Source organism: Lagopus leucura, unplaced genomic scaffold (genome assembly GCF_019238085.1).
Source record: "Lagopus leucura isolate 7727_CA_CO unplaced genomic scaffold, USGS_WTPT01 Super-Scaffold_100026, whole genome shotgun sequence".
Taxonomy (NCBI): Eukaryota; Metazoa; Chordata; class Aves; order Galliformes; family Phasianidae; genus Lagopus; species Lagopus leucura.
In genome coordinates, this window is record NW_024962277.1 from 158,495 (window position 1) to 175,215 (window position 16,721).

The 16,721-nt window shown below is 46.4% G+C and overlaps 1 protein-coding gene across 2 annotated transcripts in view; it reads right to left on the bottom strand.

Annotated features, from left to right (window-relative positions):
- Positions 1-584: 584 nt before the first annotated feature.
- SETD5 (SET domain containing 5) overlaps positions 585-16,721 on the bottom strand; it is a 61,513-nt gene continuing 45,376 nt past the window's right edge. For both annotated transcript variants that reach the window (XM_042880071.1, XM_042880072.1), the window contains 8 exons: positions 16,081-16,210; positions 14,781-15,034; positions 13,080-13,136; positions 11,151-11,597; positions 9,228-9,514; positions 5,981-6,114; positions 3,021-3,094; positions 585-2,847 (listed from right to left, as the gene is read on the bottom strand). In XM_042880071.1, coding sequence (XP_042736005.1) covers positions 2,248-2,847; positions 3,021-3,094; positions 5,981-6,114; positions 9,228-9,514; positions 11,151-11,597; positions 13,080-13,136; positions 14,781-15,034; positions 16,081-16,210 — 1,983 coding nt within the window. In that variant the 3' untranslated portion in view covers positions 585-2,247. The remainder of the gene's footprint in view (positions 2,848-3,020; positions 3,095-5,980; positions 6,115-9,227; positions 9,515-11,150; positions 11,598-13,079; positions 13,137-14,780; positions 15,035-16,080; positions 16,211-16,721) is intronic.

Below are 16,721 nucleotides of genomic sequence, written 5' to 3' on the forward strand. Positions count from 1 at the left end.
AGGGCGAGAAGCAGGGTTTGCTGCTGCCCGAGCTGTGCAGAGGTCGGGCTCGGCTGAAGGACCTGCCTGCTGCCTGCGGTGCCGCCAGGTGACAAAGAACTTTCTGCGCTGGAGGTGTTGGGCACCTCGCGCTTCCCAGCCGAGGTGTGGCTTCACTCCAGGCCCAGCTCAGGCTTCCTAAGGAAAAGGCAAGCCACGGTAAAACTGGGCGTCAGCGCACCAGAAAACCGCTGGTGAAAAGCACCGAACTAACGCCCTAAAACGGGCTCTGAAGGAGGTAATGCTGGCACAATCCTCCACCGATGGCCTCCTCCCCAAACGCGGCTTTTGTCCTCTTACCGAGCTCAGCACAGAACGCTTGTCACAGCCAGGAACCTCTGGGAACCGCCCTCTCCTCAACAACTGGGGCTTCCCAAAGCAGCACAGCACCTGGCTTTGGTTGAAATACGGGCACAGGGGAGAGCACGGGGTTGGGAAGGAGCCGCATCGCACAGCCGCCCTGCGGCAGGCAGGTGGGAGCGCCGACAGACACCTGCACAGCATTCAGGGCGGTGGGAAAAGCAGGGAATTTCAGAAACGCTGGGTTTTCGAGTTAAGTATTTTTATTATCAAAATTATTACATCTCTTGTGAAAGTTCAAATGTTACAGCACGGTGTAAAAACTCCACTAGAGTAAGAAGCTACAGCCCCCACCTTTCCAAGAGCTTTCCAGGGTCCCTCCCTCCTACCCCGCTGTGACCAGAGGCGCCGGTGCCTGGGCACGGAGCTGCCCCGGCCCCCTCCTGCCGCCCTGCAGGGCAGAGCCTGCCTGCCCCGTGCTGCTCATAGCAAGGAAGGGGAGGCTGCACACCCAGGGCTAAGCCGAGCGAAGTTTACACCTAATTTTATACAGTATACAGACACCCAACTGCAGGGTGACAAGTTCCATCCCAACATGCTCACAGCCAGACAGTGTGAGAAAGTTAACTCTTTGATTCAATATTTTAAAAGTCTCCCCTAGGTTGAACAAACACCTGATTTCAATTGTGAATTAGAGAAACCTGTAACAGTCCTAAAAAAGAAACAAAACGAAACGAAACAAAAAAAAAGAAGACTGTGCATCTGAAAAGACAGGGGAGACAGACTCACAGCATCATGTTATCCAAGAGGAAGGAGAAGTTCCACTGCAGCACCAGGGATGACACCTGTCGTATATTAGCTAACCTACTATGGTTATAACTGAATATAAAATTAGATAAATAAAAACACGCCCGATATTACAGTAAACAAGTGAGAAAGAAGCTGGCAATCTTATGGAATCGAGCAGACAGCGCACTGTGCTCGGGCTGGCTCCCCCCGCTCGGCAGACAGGTTGAGGGACGTCCATCCACGCGCCACCCGCACACTGAGGTCCCCCCGGCACGTCGCAGCCCCGGCCCAGCACCGTGATCCTCCTGGCAGCTGCTCAGCCCTCTGCCAGCCCCCAGCACACCACAGCATCGCCACTGCGTGGCTCGGCGGGGCCCCTGACCCCCGCGTGTCTGCAGCACCGCTCAGATCCCTCCACCCCTCGCAGCGCTGCGCCCCACGCGGTGGCAGCACGCCCCAGCTCCTCTGCAGCAATGGGCACAACGCGCCCCCGCTCCCTGCTCCCGCTCCCTGCTGCTCGTTCACATTGGTGGAGACTCGTCCTGGAAATGCTCTGACTGCAGCAGCCGTCGCCCGGCCCAAGGCAGCAGTGTGCACTCATCTGCTTGTGACTGGAATGATCGTAACGGATTAAAGCCCTCCCCAGAACGCACTGAGAACCTGACCTATAAAGAGAGCTTTGGGATTGGAGTTAAACTTACCCAATGATTTCTTTAAACTGCATTTGTATCAAAACAGACGTCCGTACTGCATGAGTGACTATGGCCATGGGCACGGACAAGGGACAGAGGCTGCACCACAGTCATTGCACTTGAACCATTTGCTTTTTTTTGTTTTCTTTTCTTTTCTTTTTTTTTTTCTTTTTTTTTTCCTTTTGCAATGTACTCACACATCAGGGAACAGCTTTGCTACAGTCTCTGCCTCAGAGAAATCTGCTTTCTCATGCAAGGCCAGAGGCCAATACTGCTCACAAATCTCACCCGTGCATTCAGACCTCAGCCTCTGACCCCCGGCACCCAGCCTCGGGTGCGACCTCCCAACACCGGCCCAGGAGCCACTTCCAGCAGTAACTGGAAGGAGCTGTGGGGCAGTTTTGTTCCTCCTGGAGTCCAAGCAGCCCTAGGAAAGTCCTGTTTGAGTCTTTACTCCAGAACCTTGAATCTGCTGCAGTCTGTACTGATGGACGCTGCTGCCCCCTCGGTGTGGGTAGTGTTGTGCACTGGAAATCACCGCCCCCCGGGAGCCCTGGTAGAGAACTGACTGCCCAGAGCTCGGAAGGCTGATAGTCCGCAAGTCTGACTGTAGTGACCTGGAGCTTTGGGGGGCTGAGGTGGAGCTGGACGCTCCTGTGCAGGGCTGAGAGCCAGACTCTGAGGAAAGAGAGTCCACAGCCATTTGCTGTGCTGGGCTGGCAGCAGCTGGGCAGCTCTTCTTCAGGAGGCTGCTGCTGGCACTGCCGGAGTGCTGCTGGCTGCTGTAATACCCCGAATTCCCTGCAAACAGGGCAGAGGAGTCTGTGGAGACCAAGTGGGCAGGGCTGGAGTACGAGGAAGAGGAGAGGGACGTTTCTGAGGAACTGTGGGAGAGGCTGTGTCCTGTCCTCTGTGCTGCCGCTCGGTAGCTGTAGCCAGGAGAAGGAGTCAGGTGTCCTCTGTAGGGGGAGGAGCTCTGCTGGAGAAGGGTCTGCGACTCTGCCTGCGGACTGTCAGACTGCAGGAGCTGAACATGTTGGTGGGAGAAAAAGGAAAAGACATCAGACACAGTTCCCTATGTCCTACCTCATCATACTCTAGCTGCTTGGTACATCAGGACTGGCAATAACTGACAGCTTCCTGCTAATGCTGTCTAAAGCTTTACTTCTGAATGGGCAGATAACAAATGGCAGAATTTACCTGGTAGCTGTATCGAGAAGGACTGTAAACTGCTGGTCCTTTGTGGGCTTCTGGAGTGTCTCCTCCTGCTGTATCTGCAATGCACAGCACAGGCAACGTGTTACACTTCACCCCTGGACTGAGGTCACCATGGTTCCCTCTCAAGTGACACCTGCAAGCTGCAGCTGTCTTGTTCTGCCTCCAGCTACAGCTGAGACCAGAGCGGCTCCTCCGTCATTGGCCTTTTGGAAGCTGAAGAACCCTAACAGAAGGCAGTTGTAAACATTCATGTGACTCACAGCAGCCACACACAGTAGGCACTGCTGCTCCCCTTACACCGACTCTGGTTTAGTGCAAGGCTTACTTCTCTTGACCCAGCTTATCTGAATGGCTGTATCAGTGACAGCACGCAGGCTGTGTGTGCTCCTGGGGCTTTCCAGAAGGACACAAGAGGCAGAAGACAGTTTCTAAGGACTCAGCAGCTCTCCACTCGATTCTGGCCATAGGCCCTCACTGGCTAGTTACAGCTGGAGAAATAAAACTACCCCTTCTTAGATGGGCTGTCAGCAGGCTCCTGCCACTGGCTCTCCTCAAAGGCAGATCCAGGCACTGCCCAAGACTGAAGTCCCACGCTGCCAAGGCTGACTGCACCTCTGCTGCCATGCTGGGGAACATGCTTCACAAGCCAGCGGGCTGTTCCAAACCAGCTTACCCTTAAATCTCAGAAAATGCTGCCCAAGATGGTGAAAAGGTGTGACTGAAGGGGTAACAGCAGCACAGTACACACTGATGCATCACTGCTACATGAGAGAGAAAAAGGAATAAGCTTTTTCTTAGCAGAGCAAGCCCTTCCAACGCACTGATCCTAGAGGGCAGGCGAGTTTTTTTGTCCCAGCAAATAACTGAACCTCAACTGAGACAGACAAAAAAATACGTTCAGCAAGTGACCCAGTCACTCTGACCTGTGTGTTCTGTTGCCACTACTATAACCATGGGATTTAGCAGTGACTGTGCTTTGTTTCGGAGCGAGGGAAACCAGTGGGACCGTAAGATTTCACACCAGATTTCTGATGTTGCAGCCTGATGAGATGGAGCTGTTTATCCGCAGCATCTCAGGGGTTCTCAGCAGCAGCGTTTGAAATGCCTTGCTGAAACAGTGCTGGTGTTGGTATCAAATTTACATGACGGATGTCTCTCACTCCTGAAACAGGACACGCTGCATCAGCCTGCTCTGTCTGTCTGCCAGACGCACTGGCATGAGCAGCAGTGCCAGCAGTGCCCATGGCTGTGTTGTGGTCGTCCTGTGCTACATCATGGCTGCTGGCACAGCCGAACAGAACCTGGATGGAATTGTCTTCTGTGCTGCTGAGGCTCAGGCATCTCTCCTCTGGGCACAAGACCTGCACAGAGGCCGAAGCTTCCACCACATATCCTGTGCCACCTTCCATTTCCTGAAACCACATCCAAAGCACCAAGCAGCTCTTTGCTGCAGGTGGCATTCTGAGTACCGCACTGCAGAAAGGCAAAGCTTGCAGTCAAGGCATGTTTTGTTAAGCAGTGCCGCACAGAAGAGACTAACTATTCAAGCCAGGAGATCAGAAGTTGAATCAGAAGAAATCTAAAGATTTCAGAAGAAATTGTTTCTTAAAAGGCCAATTACACAAACAGTGCTGCAGGTACCAGACGCAGTGTTCACACACAAAATAATCCTTGGGGAGTGAAGGCTACCTGGAGAGTCTGAATTACAAAAGGTGAATAAACTGTGAACTTTCCTGAATTTGCTTCATGCAATCTTAACAAGACGAAGCCAACACTTCCCTCTACAATTTCTTAATACCTGCACAAGGAAGAAGGATACAAAGTAGGAGTGCTTCTTTTCCACTTCCATTGGAATGAGAAAGACACAAAAGAGAATTACAGTTGGGTCCCATTAAATCAGTGGAATTTTGGTAAGTCCCAAGAAAGTCTCTTAAGACTACATGAAGAAAATGCATTGAAAGGAGATCCTCCAGAGAGATCCAGATCCCTACCACAGATCATCAGCAAGCTGTAACCAAGTCAGTGAGGGAGCCCTTAATAGTTCTCAACAGTGAAGAAGCAGAGATCAGTAGCAGTACAGACTAGGTTATTTAAACATGATGATCCATCATCATAAATCACTTGGGAGAGCAGGGTTACACACTGGGCACTACCTGTTAGGAAAAACAGCAGTCGTATTCAACGGGGACTGTGAAATAAATAGAAGACAAATAACTCCATATCACAGCTAAGAAATCGGGCAATGATGAAGTGATCTGCCCATCTTACAGGAAGTCACAACTGACCTTTAATCTCAAGTGGATAACAGGGGGGTGTAAGCTCAGCTCAAGTCACACGCACTCACTGACCCTGTGTGCTGCCCAGTGAGAACAACCCATTAGTCACAGAAGGAAGGAACAGCAAGGCAGAACTGGGTTCATCTCAGTGAATAAGTGTGTCTCACAGAACTGACAAGCATCACAACTCAAGGAATCAAGTAACTTCAAAACAGAGATGAAGTAAGCTATGGAAGCTACATTAGCTCTTACCCCTGCCTGAAGCAAACATGCATTTTAGCAACGGTACATTTATCTAAATGTTCAGCCAACTAGAATTGTTAAGGTACCAGGGTACCACAATACCCTCATATTCCCAGCACACAGGTGCAATTGAGGCAGCGCCAGTTAACTCCTCTATCCAAGGGCAAAGAAGCTGTCACTGCCAGAGCCAAAATACAGGTGATCTTGAATCCAAACTCTGGATAGAACTGGACACCTTCCAGGTCTAACAGGAGACCTTTACAGGCTCAGGCAATATCATCCAACAACAAAGTACAGTTTGCAGAAGGCCTTTATCAGGCGCTGGTGATGCTGGAGATGAAGGTACAAACGACTTCATAGGCAAGTTTACAAAGCTGAGCCCATTATTTCCCCACCAACAAGGAACTCAGAAGCTCCTCCTACCTGCATCTCTCTCAACAGCACTGTCACAGGTAGGTGAGGATTCATTTCTCTGGGACACCTTTGCTCCACTTCGTAGCACCTTCTCCAGAATACCTCGGCCCTCTCGAAGCCTCTCCACTGACGTTGGGACCATCCTGCAACAAACAAAGCAGTAACAGCTGAGGACTGCTATTACACAGTTGAGATCAATGTGACCAACGCACAAGGGGCTGGGGGCTCTGGGTGTAATTGCAAGACAGATTTGTCTTTGAAGTCTCAAAGATTTCTACTGAAATTTACTGATGTGAAGTTATTGCAGCTGCAAACCTATACTGTGGAATGGAGGGATCAGAGAATACCAGCTCTCTAAGACAGAGGAGGAATAATAAAAGTCTGCTCTGCTTTTGCAACACAAATAAGCTCCTGTGGAATTTTAGACTGTTCATCACTGGCTACTATGATAGTGCTGCCCTGAGAAAAACAAGATCTTTGATCAGAAGGATGCTGTAAACATTCAGCTCAGTAGATCACCTGATTACAGGACACTCTGTCCCAGAAAGTTGTTTCAAGATTCAACAGCATTCTGAAAACCTATTGTTGTCTTAAAATTATGTGTAGTTATTTTACATAGATTAATTATATTCAAACTAAAAAGAAGGAAAGCCAGTATCTTATGATAATAAAATGTCAACATAGTAGTCAGATCATGCGCTGTTCCTGGAGCAGAGCTACCGTGGTCATTCTGTCCATTATTGCTACTTTGTCCCATTCATTTTGTGTCTCAACATTGGTGCTAGACCTCATTTCATCATTTGTTACAAGCATTTGGTCTAAAGCTGGAAAACAGAGGTGAAGTGGCTTTCCTAGAGCCAATCTACAGAAGCGGAGCCACTGACACAGCCCGGATCCCTGCCACGCACCTACCATGCACTGGACCATCCAAACCTCTTTAAAGGCATGTGTTTTAACCTGTAAAATAGTAGCACTTCCATCAGGGATTCATGATGCCTTATCCCAGACACTGAAAAATGTGTGCCTTAAAAATGCCCCAATGTTACATAATTATCTTCAAACATTACACCAAACACACTGCATATCATGCAAATATGCAGTCTAAGAATGTATGTCCTGTATTTCATATTTGTAAAGATATATTAAAGACTGTGCTTTACATTAGCTTTTAAAAATTTATTTAATAGCCCAGCTATTGAAGTTCACCCCTCACTGAAGCAGAAGGGAGAAGGGGCCACAGTTTACACCTCATGGAGGTGAATGGGGTGAGGGGGTGAATTCACACCTTCGTTGCTGCTATTGTTTTGCTGGAGACAGTTTTCTGCAAGGCTGGGTTTACTGGGCAGCAGCACATCTGTTTACATTGTGATGGCTGTGTCTTGGCAACTGAAAGAGACAGAAACTTAATTTTTTTTAAATGAAAGCTGTTGGCAAATAGTGCAGAATTCAGCAAAAATCTGGACAAATGAAAATCAAGGCATGAAGTTTTAGATCCCACCATTTTCTTCTGTCCCTTGTATTACACTAGTGTGAATGTCTGGAAATGTATCAGAAATCTAAGTGCCCTGAGCTGAAGGTGAGACTAGATCTCAAGTTTAACTCTGTAACACACAGCTTCTAATACCTGCTTCTTTTTGAAGTGGAAGGGGACCATAAGACCCTAAGGGGCCTTGCCCACTAGAAGACAGAAGAACAGGGATTAAAAAAGCACAGGTGCTTAATCCTATTTCAAAACACATCAGCACGGCTTCAACTTTTACATTCAGAGTCCTATGACAATACCATATTGAATCCCACAACTCTTGAAATCGTGTGATAAACTGAAGCCAGAGAATCTGCTGAGGAGGAGCCGATGAAGCAAACAGAACAGAAAGCCCCACACTGGGGCAAGGTCACCATAGGCACTTCATCTCCAACTAAGATTTTTTTCTCATTCAGCTGGATTTTTCTTTTTGCTGGCAGAAAGAAGTGGCATGGGAGGAAAAGGGCAGGTGATAACAGCACTTGCACAAAGTAGTCATGAACTAATCATCGGCTGACTGTCCCAGCTGCTGTCAGTCCGACACCTGGCAGAAGGCAGACAGACTGCTATCACAAGATCAGTTATTTCTCTGAAATTTTCACTGCAAGAGTCTGGATATTTGGGGTGGGGAAGGTCTGTAAAAAGGAAGAAAGCACATCTCATGATTCCTGTAAAGTCATCCAAACCGGTGTTTCTCAGATACTATCAACCTCACACTTCCTGCAGTCTTCAGCACTGCTCAGCCTCTTCTCCCTTCCCAGCCCCTGCCACGGCACACGCAGTGACACAGGTGCACCTGTGCCATGTGAGTGCTACCCATGGCCTGCCTTTACACCTGCACTCTCCACAAACAGACCATGAAGAAAAGGCAGCAAAGCCACTGTACTGCATCACTTCAGCGAGCAGAATTCTAAATCCCAACCATCACCATGTATACAGACCATGTGCACAGACAAGGAAAGGCTGGATGTTGTGTTGAGGGACATGGTTTAGTGGGAGCTATTGGGAATAGGTGAATGGTTGGACTGAATGATCTTTTAGGTCTTTTCCAACCTTGGTGATTCTATGATTCTATGACTACAACTCAATACTCTGCATTTCAGCACAGCACTGCTTCATTTTAGTGATCAGGCATTACTATTAAAAGTCTTTGAAAACCAGCATTTCCCCATGTTAAATCTTCACACAGTAACACAGCAGGGAGGTTTTTTTACACTTTGGGCAAACTAACTGCAGCCTGGTAACTGCACTTCAAAGCTATTTGTGCAAAGCACAGGAAAGCTGAGGCTGTTCCACTGTCCCTGCTTCTCACACCAACGCGAGGCTGTGGAGGGCTCCACCACCCTTCTGAAAAAAACAACCTTGTATCACGTACATCTAAAAGAGTGGAAATTCAGCAACAAAAGACCTTTTAACCTAGACTAGATTAAATTCTCATTACAAGTTAAGTCCTTCAAACTTAGGCCCTTAAAAGGAAACTGGTGGAAGAGAGAACTGTTTGACTTCATCTTTCAAGGCAGATTTTTGATATCTAAACTAAGAACCAAAGGGCATGCTGAGAAGGCTGCTGGTATTCTTCAGTATAACAATTAAGAAAGAGAACTATGCCAGGACACCCAACAGAATCCGTCCCACTGCAGTTACAGGACAACAGAAATGCCCTGCTTCCTCCCCCCTGAGTCTGGTTCATCTCTGCAGAGCAGTCTGAGCCTTGCTTGGAGGGATAACACTCACCACCTGCTGCTGATGTTCTCCTGGGATTTGCAGAGTGATGTTGAGGAACTAGTCCCCCTTGAGTCTGGTGGGCTGATGTCCTCTACGTGAGGCAGGGAAGGATGAGAAGGGGAGAAGCCACTTTGTGGGGAGGACGGGGTTCGTACTACAGAGCCTGGCAGGCTGCTGGCATCTGTGTCAGTCCCAGAACCGCTGCTGCCCTGCCGGGTAGGAGTCCCTGCGCAGCGCACTGAATCGCCTCCCTCCTTGGCTTCCTGCTTCCTCTTGCGGTATTCCAGCAGAGATACCTGCAAGGAAAGTACAGCTATGAGTCAGGGAAAGCAAGGGACAAGGTGAGGGGAAAGAACACGCCTACACATCATTTCAAGAATTGTTTCTCTTTGCAGATAAAACTTTACAAGTTACATTGGGATTATAAATCTTCCTGAATCTGCAGGCAATCTGGAGAAAGAGCTAAATGATGCAAATTTGGACCACTGCCCCACTTACCCACATTTACAACTGGTACTTCACAAGAAATATATGGCTGGTTTGCTTCTCAAATTTCACACTGCTTCTCACCTCCTTCACCACTCCACGGTTCGTGACATAACACAATGCAGATCTGTACACCTGTACATCTCAGAAACCTGAGAATAAGAGCCTTCTTCACTGAACTGATTTTCAGAGAGTTCTGTTCACCATTTCAGCCACACTGAACTGTGTGGGGGACCTGTGATTGGCAGAGCTCAGCACAGAATTCCAGCCTGCTTAGGGCAGGTTCACACTATGGTGGTTCACCACTCAGTGTTGCACACTTTCAACATTATCACTTAAGTAAATTATATTCCTCTAATAGAGATGGTTTATATTTTGTGCAAATCAGTCCCAGATTTGTAAAAGGCACAGACTAAAGTATCCCATGATGCTGTCTTGCAACACAGGACAGCAAGACCAAAACCACGCAAGTATTTCCAGCTGAGCGCTTACCTTTCTGCATGCCTCCCCTTATGATGAGGCACAGTGCCTCATGAAAGACTTGCAGAAGGAAACTGCTGAAGAATTTAACAAGTACAGTTCAATGTCTGCATACAAGTCTTTACAATGTTAAACTGCTGAACAGGGTATTTCCAGAAGTAACTCAATGGATGAAATTTTTAAGATAAGCGTAACCGAAAAACCAACCAACCATAAAAAAGATCTTCCAGACACCTGGACACTTGACCCAACTTGCCATACTTGCCAGCAAAGTCTGAGCACAGGGTAAGACACTGATAAATATCTGCACAAGTGTACGTTTATCTGTCCTATCAGCATCTGTTTTTATCACAGCAATGCCTGATTATCACTTCTACTCAGTTTTAGCCCCCTGTGGATCACTGGCTTACTACTAGAAACCAGTACTCACTCACTTTGTATTAAACAATACTCCCATGCTTCTAGTTTCAAAGTGCTAAAATTTATTAAGAATCTTCACTTACTTTTCCTGCGATGCTGCTACCTTCCCATATTATTAAGCCTTCCCAGCAAACAGCCCATATTTTCTTTCTAAATGTTGGGCTCTCCTTCCAAGTAATGCCTCCACCAATAAAACAAGTTGCACTTTGTTATTACTCTGCCTCTTGCCTCTCTTTAACAACTGTTTATGAAGGCTACCAGCACCACATGTCCCTTTCTGTGCTCCCCAAAAAGGTATTTCTGATGTGAGTTGGTCACATCAACTCTCACACCAGGATCTTGCCTAAATGGTCACTCCCTCTCTTTTAACGACTTTACTGATTCTGCCCAGGCATTGGACACCTGGATTACTTGCCAAGTTTATTTTAGTTATATTCCATTAAAAAAAAAAGAAAAAAAAAAAAAAAGCTTCATTTTTCCCTGCATGCCTTCCCCACAGTGAAAGAATTTCTGCAGTCCCAGCATCTCTCCTACAAGAATACTCGCCTTCTTCCTTTGTGGTGGGTTCTGGGGAGCAGATCGGACGCCTTCACAAGCCCTCTCGCCGCAGGGAGACATGGATCCATGCGCTGCCTCTTTAAGCAGTCCTGACTCATGTCTGCTGAAATATCCTTCAGAAGGAGAGCTGCAGCATCCTGCTTCCGAATTCACTGGCTTCCTGTCTCCCAGACACGCAGATCCCCGCAACAAGCCATCCACACGTGGCATAGCGTTCAATGGGGAAAAGGCATACATTAAATTAAACTCTGTCCGAAAAGCCTGATCAGAGCTTCGTAGCAGCATCTGTGCTTCCCCACTTTTTCCTGGGAAGTTTGTCTCTGAAGTAGAGTTTATGGAAGGTTGTGGAGCCAGATCAGAGGATCCAAAGCTGAGCAGCGACGGCCGTTCCGGGCAGGTGTTTGCACTGGAATCCACGTCAGATCGGAGGCAGAGCTACAAAATCCAGGAAGGCCACAGGATGGGGTGGGAAGTCAGGAAAAGGATCAGGATCAGGCAGGGATGGGGAGAGAAACTTCAGTCAGAAAACATTCTGTACAATGCGAACTTCCTGCTTTCCAGCTTTTTGTTTTTAATCACCCTCTTGACACTGTGCTGCACTGTTCTGTTTGTTCTAGAAGGGAATGACTGGCACTAAATAGTAATCCAGTTTAGCTGCCTAGTCCAAGATGCCCTTTCTCCCTTTAAAAGTCTTAATGCAGCAGAGGGCAAGACTCAGCATTATCCCCTGTCCAGTCAATGAAGGGAAAAAAAAGCATCTTTGATCACCCGAAATGTCCCAAAGCTGACATTAACAGTTCATGCTAGCTAGGTTCGCTCTCAGGAAAAACAGAAGAGATTTGGTGTCCATCTGCTGTTTTATTGGCCAAGTTCTTGAATGCCCTAAGTCAACCACCACCGACTCCCTAACAATATGATGCCCAGAATCCCCAAAGCATTTGTTTTCACATCTCTTTCTCAGCAATCTCTAACAATAGTCCATTCATTAAATTTATACTGCGTTTCCACATTTTACATTTTCTAACAAAGGCGTAACAGCATCATCTTTGCACTGTCACAGTTTCTGAACACTAGGGGCTGACACAATGGTATATCCATTGTACTACTTTAAGTGCCAAAAAACCTCCCAGGCAAAGGAATAAATGATGCTCTCCTTCACCGTGTTGTCAGGATCTCAGACAATGAACATAACTGACACGTCTTCATGCTCTTTGCAGGACTACAGTGCTTAGCCAAAACACAGCAGCACCAGGCACCAGATCTGCCCCACTGCAGCTGCTGAAGTATTTTTCCCCTTGTATTACAGCCCCAGTAAGCTGCCACATTAGAGATGAATGCGTATTTTCCACACAGTTTCAGACTATTTCACCTCATGTTTCACAACAGGCCAGCAGCTAAATAAAGTACTAGTATCTCATGCTTCCTCAATGTTTTAAGACTGCAAGTGAACAAGACGTAAATCAAGGCTGAAAAGGGCAGGTCAGGTGCCCCTACCCTGCCTCCACAGGCTAGTCTAAATAACCAGCCAACACTTCCCTATTTCTTCCCCAGGTGTCCTTTTGCTGCTGCTTAGTAAGTATCACACAGCACTTGTTTCCTGGGCTGGGGCTGATGCTATTTCCAACCTCACACCTCTTGCCTACATCTCAGAACTGAGGTATACCAGGTCTTTACATGATCTGTTTCCTACCAACGTCAACAAACGAATAATAAATTCCAGTCTTCAGTTAATTTCATTTTGCTTTGTTTTCTCTCTTGCGATAATCCTGAAAAACCTGCTCAGTCTTATCGCAACTAACGCTCCACCCTTGTCCCCAGCAGCCCAAACTTCTCATCCCTCCCATCTCACTGAAGCCTCAAATAAACACCAGCACACACGCTCTTCATCTCAAACACAACCGAGGCAGTGATACCCACCTCAGGTGACATGGACTCGGGTCTATGCGCAGGGGAACTCTCAGGGGAGGATACGTTCTGAAGGGAGGGAAAGCATCTTGTTATTCACATAGCTAAGCAGTCCAGAAGCAAAATGAAGTCAATTAAAAACAAGCACAGAGGTTAGCAGTGGCTACTCTAAGCAAAGGCTATCCAGGAACTGGCCAACATTTAATGCTAACTCTGTCAAGTTCAGTGGTTTCTGTGGTTCTATGATCCTATGATTTCCCAGCAAGCCAGCAGTAGATCATCACCTGCTCACTCGAGGAGGCTTGTAAACCAATAAAAGAATCACTGTTGTTTCCTTCCCACCATGCTATACAGCCACAGGACTAAAGTACATTCTTTGGATGAGTTTATTTTGTGAGACATACTCTCTCAAGTTAGAATGAAGAACAGAATGAAACAGACGTGACATTACAATAGACTTGTTATGAGAGAGCTGCATTTAGAGAAATGCGGAAATTCGAACAAAGCTGCCTATGGTCTAGAGGGAAAGAAGGTAAATGGGGCAAGCACACAGAAACATAGTGCAATACAGGCTTCTAACACTGCAACCAACATGCTAAGGTGAGACTGAAAATCAGCGATTAGACTGTGGAGGTACACAGCAGTACTGCTCTGATCTGCCACCTCAACCACAGCAGAAGTAAGGACAATTTACAGTCCAGCTCTGTGCCTGAAACAGCCTTTCATCTCTCCTCAGCACTCCACAATCTTCCCTGCTGACCTCCACAGATATGCCTTTCAGACATCTTACAAAAAAGAGTTCTCAAAGAAAATAATCAGAAGCACACTAAGCTAAAAATACCACAAAGGACTTTTTGCAAAGCAGATGAGGGAGCAAAAGAGTCTCCAATATAGAGCAGTCTGTCACTGCACGGAATTATTTTTAATAGTTTTAAATGCAGAGTCTGAGCAGCAGACTTTTTTTTTGTTCAATTTTTTAAATGAAAATATGCAATACTATAAGCTAAAAATAAACTACAAACAGCACAATTCCTATTCACATAAAGAAATGCAACACAAAATGGAAGTGGAAAGTCCTGGCAGATATCTCTCACTCAGAGCTGAGAGCAAGGAAATCCACCTAAACAGCCTGCTCAGTACTTCTGCACATAAGGAAGCTGTCATGAAATCAAAGGCACAGAGTATTGACTTCCTACACCAGCAAGAAAAAGGAGAAATGAAGAACGCAGGGGAAAGTGATGTCAAATATTTCTACCATATTTTGGATGATTAAAATCTGTCGAGGGAAAAAGAAGCTGAGGATGTGTCAGACAGCCTATGGAAACTGGAGCACTGTTACATTCTTTGGAAGAGACATGGAGGACTGGGAACCATATGGGCAATGAGAGATGAAGGAGGGAAGATGACTGAAGAACACTGAAGAGCCTGCAAAATATAGAGCCATAGAAATGAAGAAAAGAACCAATCTAATGTTAATGATGGGACATGAGGGGAGGCTGGGCTGCTACAAGGTTTGAAATTTAATGGAGAAAGAAATTTGCTACAGACAGAAGTGGAGTAGAGGAAAAAGGCAGCAGTACTTGAGTGTGCCACCATAATGCTGCTCGGGAAGATAGTTGCATACTCAAAAAGGAAGGTGTGTCTAGTGCTACCTCTGTGGCATATCTTCCAGTTCCTCTCTTTTTGGCATTTCGAGCCTCCAGTTGGATTTACCTCAAACTGTAGTGGAGTATTGCAGCGACTAGCAGCCAGAGAAGGAATTGGTGAGAACATCACACCATAACCATTGCGACTTTCCTCCTCTCCTGGCACAGATGAGCAGGGCGTAGCCAGCTGTGGGCTCACTGAGCCAGGAACTGAAGGGATGGGAGGTGGAGGGGTGACAGGAGACAGAGGCCTCAGCAGCTTCTTAACGTTCTGCTCCATCAAGTAGCGAGACTTCCATTTCTTCAGGGGACTCAGCAAGTCTGAAAAGCAGAGTGAACTGAGGATAAGACTGGCCCACGAACAACTGCAAATCACACACCATCTCCTCTCCCTTGCTCCCAACCCAAATGGAGCCCATGAATCACCAACACTGTCATGAAAGAAAATATTTCAATTAGTAGAAAAGAAGCCCAGGAGGGAGCTGGGGGCATGGGAGCCAGGAGGGTCAGAAGGAAACGTCAGTGTCACTGCTATGAACAAATCACAGAGAGCAGTTTTCATTACTTGAACCCAGTAGTTCAAGTTCAACCCTATATGCAACATCAATACAGTTCAAACATATTTTACTCCCACAAAAGATTAATCCCTTTCTGTAATATCCTTTTTGATGTGCAGTTAAAAAAACCCAACAATTAAGTAAATCTTGCAGCTCAGTTGTTTGCTTCCTCGGGTATTGCTCAGGGATGTGCTTTTAATGGTTTTGGTGCTCTGGTCATTTCTCAGTAATTTAACTTTTCAATAATCACTTTCTTATTATCTGCATATTATCTAGCTTCCTGCCTGTCATTCTTGGAAAACTTATCACTGATCAGGTGGATCTTCTCAACTTCTTTCACTGCAGAAAGATTCAGGCAAAATACTTAACCATCCTGCTGCTTTTCTCACAGATTTGAGCTCCTCCATCTTTGACATTGATTTGCTCATTACATACACTCCTCTCAGACTTTGCTACATCTTTCTATAGTCAGCAGATATTTTGTCCACCTCACAGCATCCTGCTGAAAAGAGATTAAATTGTACTTCCCCTCCTACCACTGGACAAATGATTACATGACACTGGGGTCAATGACGCAAGATAAAGTGATTGTCTTTTCATAGGAAAATACTGAGAAATTTAACACGCGATGCTCAAAGCTAGAATGTGTCTACAGAAACCTGAATGAATGGCAAAGGAACATTCTCACCTGTCAGAAAGATGCACCATGAAGCAGCAGTACACATTAAGATGCCAACCTGTATAACTGCCTTTGTTATTCAGCAGCTTCCCCCGCTTCACTCAAGTGCCCTCATGGTGCTCAGCACTCACCTGTGTCATCTTTGCAGATGCTGGAAGAACTGCTGTTCTCGTTACTTTGGTACAGACATTGGGTTCTGTTCTCTTGTGGAGCTGGTGAGGTCTGAGTCATCCCCTCTTCCAGGGCTTGTTTGATCCAGCGCTGAAACAGAACGACACTACATAAACGTGCAACCCCTCCAGTGCCTTCTGTGCAATCCTGCAGGATGTACTTCAACTCCTACACCATGTGCAGTGGGGCACACTGCTCACAACATGAGATTACCTTCTTCACACATACTAACTGCTACTGCGATGGATCTGACTACGTGCTTCTGACGAAATGTATACTAGGGACAAGTCTTCAATAATAACAAAAGTAAAAAACAAAGAAACAAATTATAAATAAAATTAAAATAGCTGGCAGCCAAGATCTATTAGAAACAAGCTTCGTTAATAAAAATGAGTTGTCTGTTAAGGTATCTTAAAACCTTGTTTTTTGCAAAAAACTTGTTTCCTGCTAAGGAGCATGAGCACACTGCTTCACTAAGGCACATTAGAGCCTAATAGATTCTGCTCTAACAATTCCTCTGAGAAATGGCTGAGCTTAGTCACATAGTTCTTCCAGGACTGTGCTTGCTTCCAGGCAGAGAAAAAGAACAAAAACATCTGAT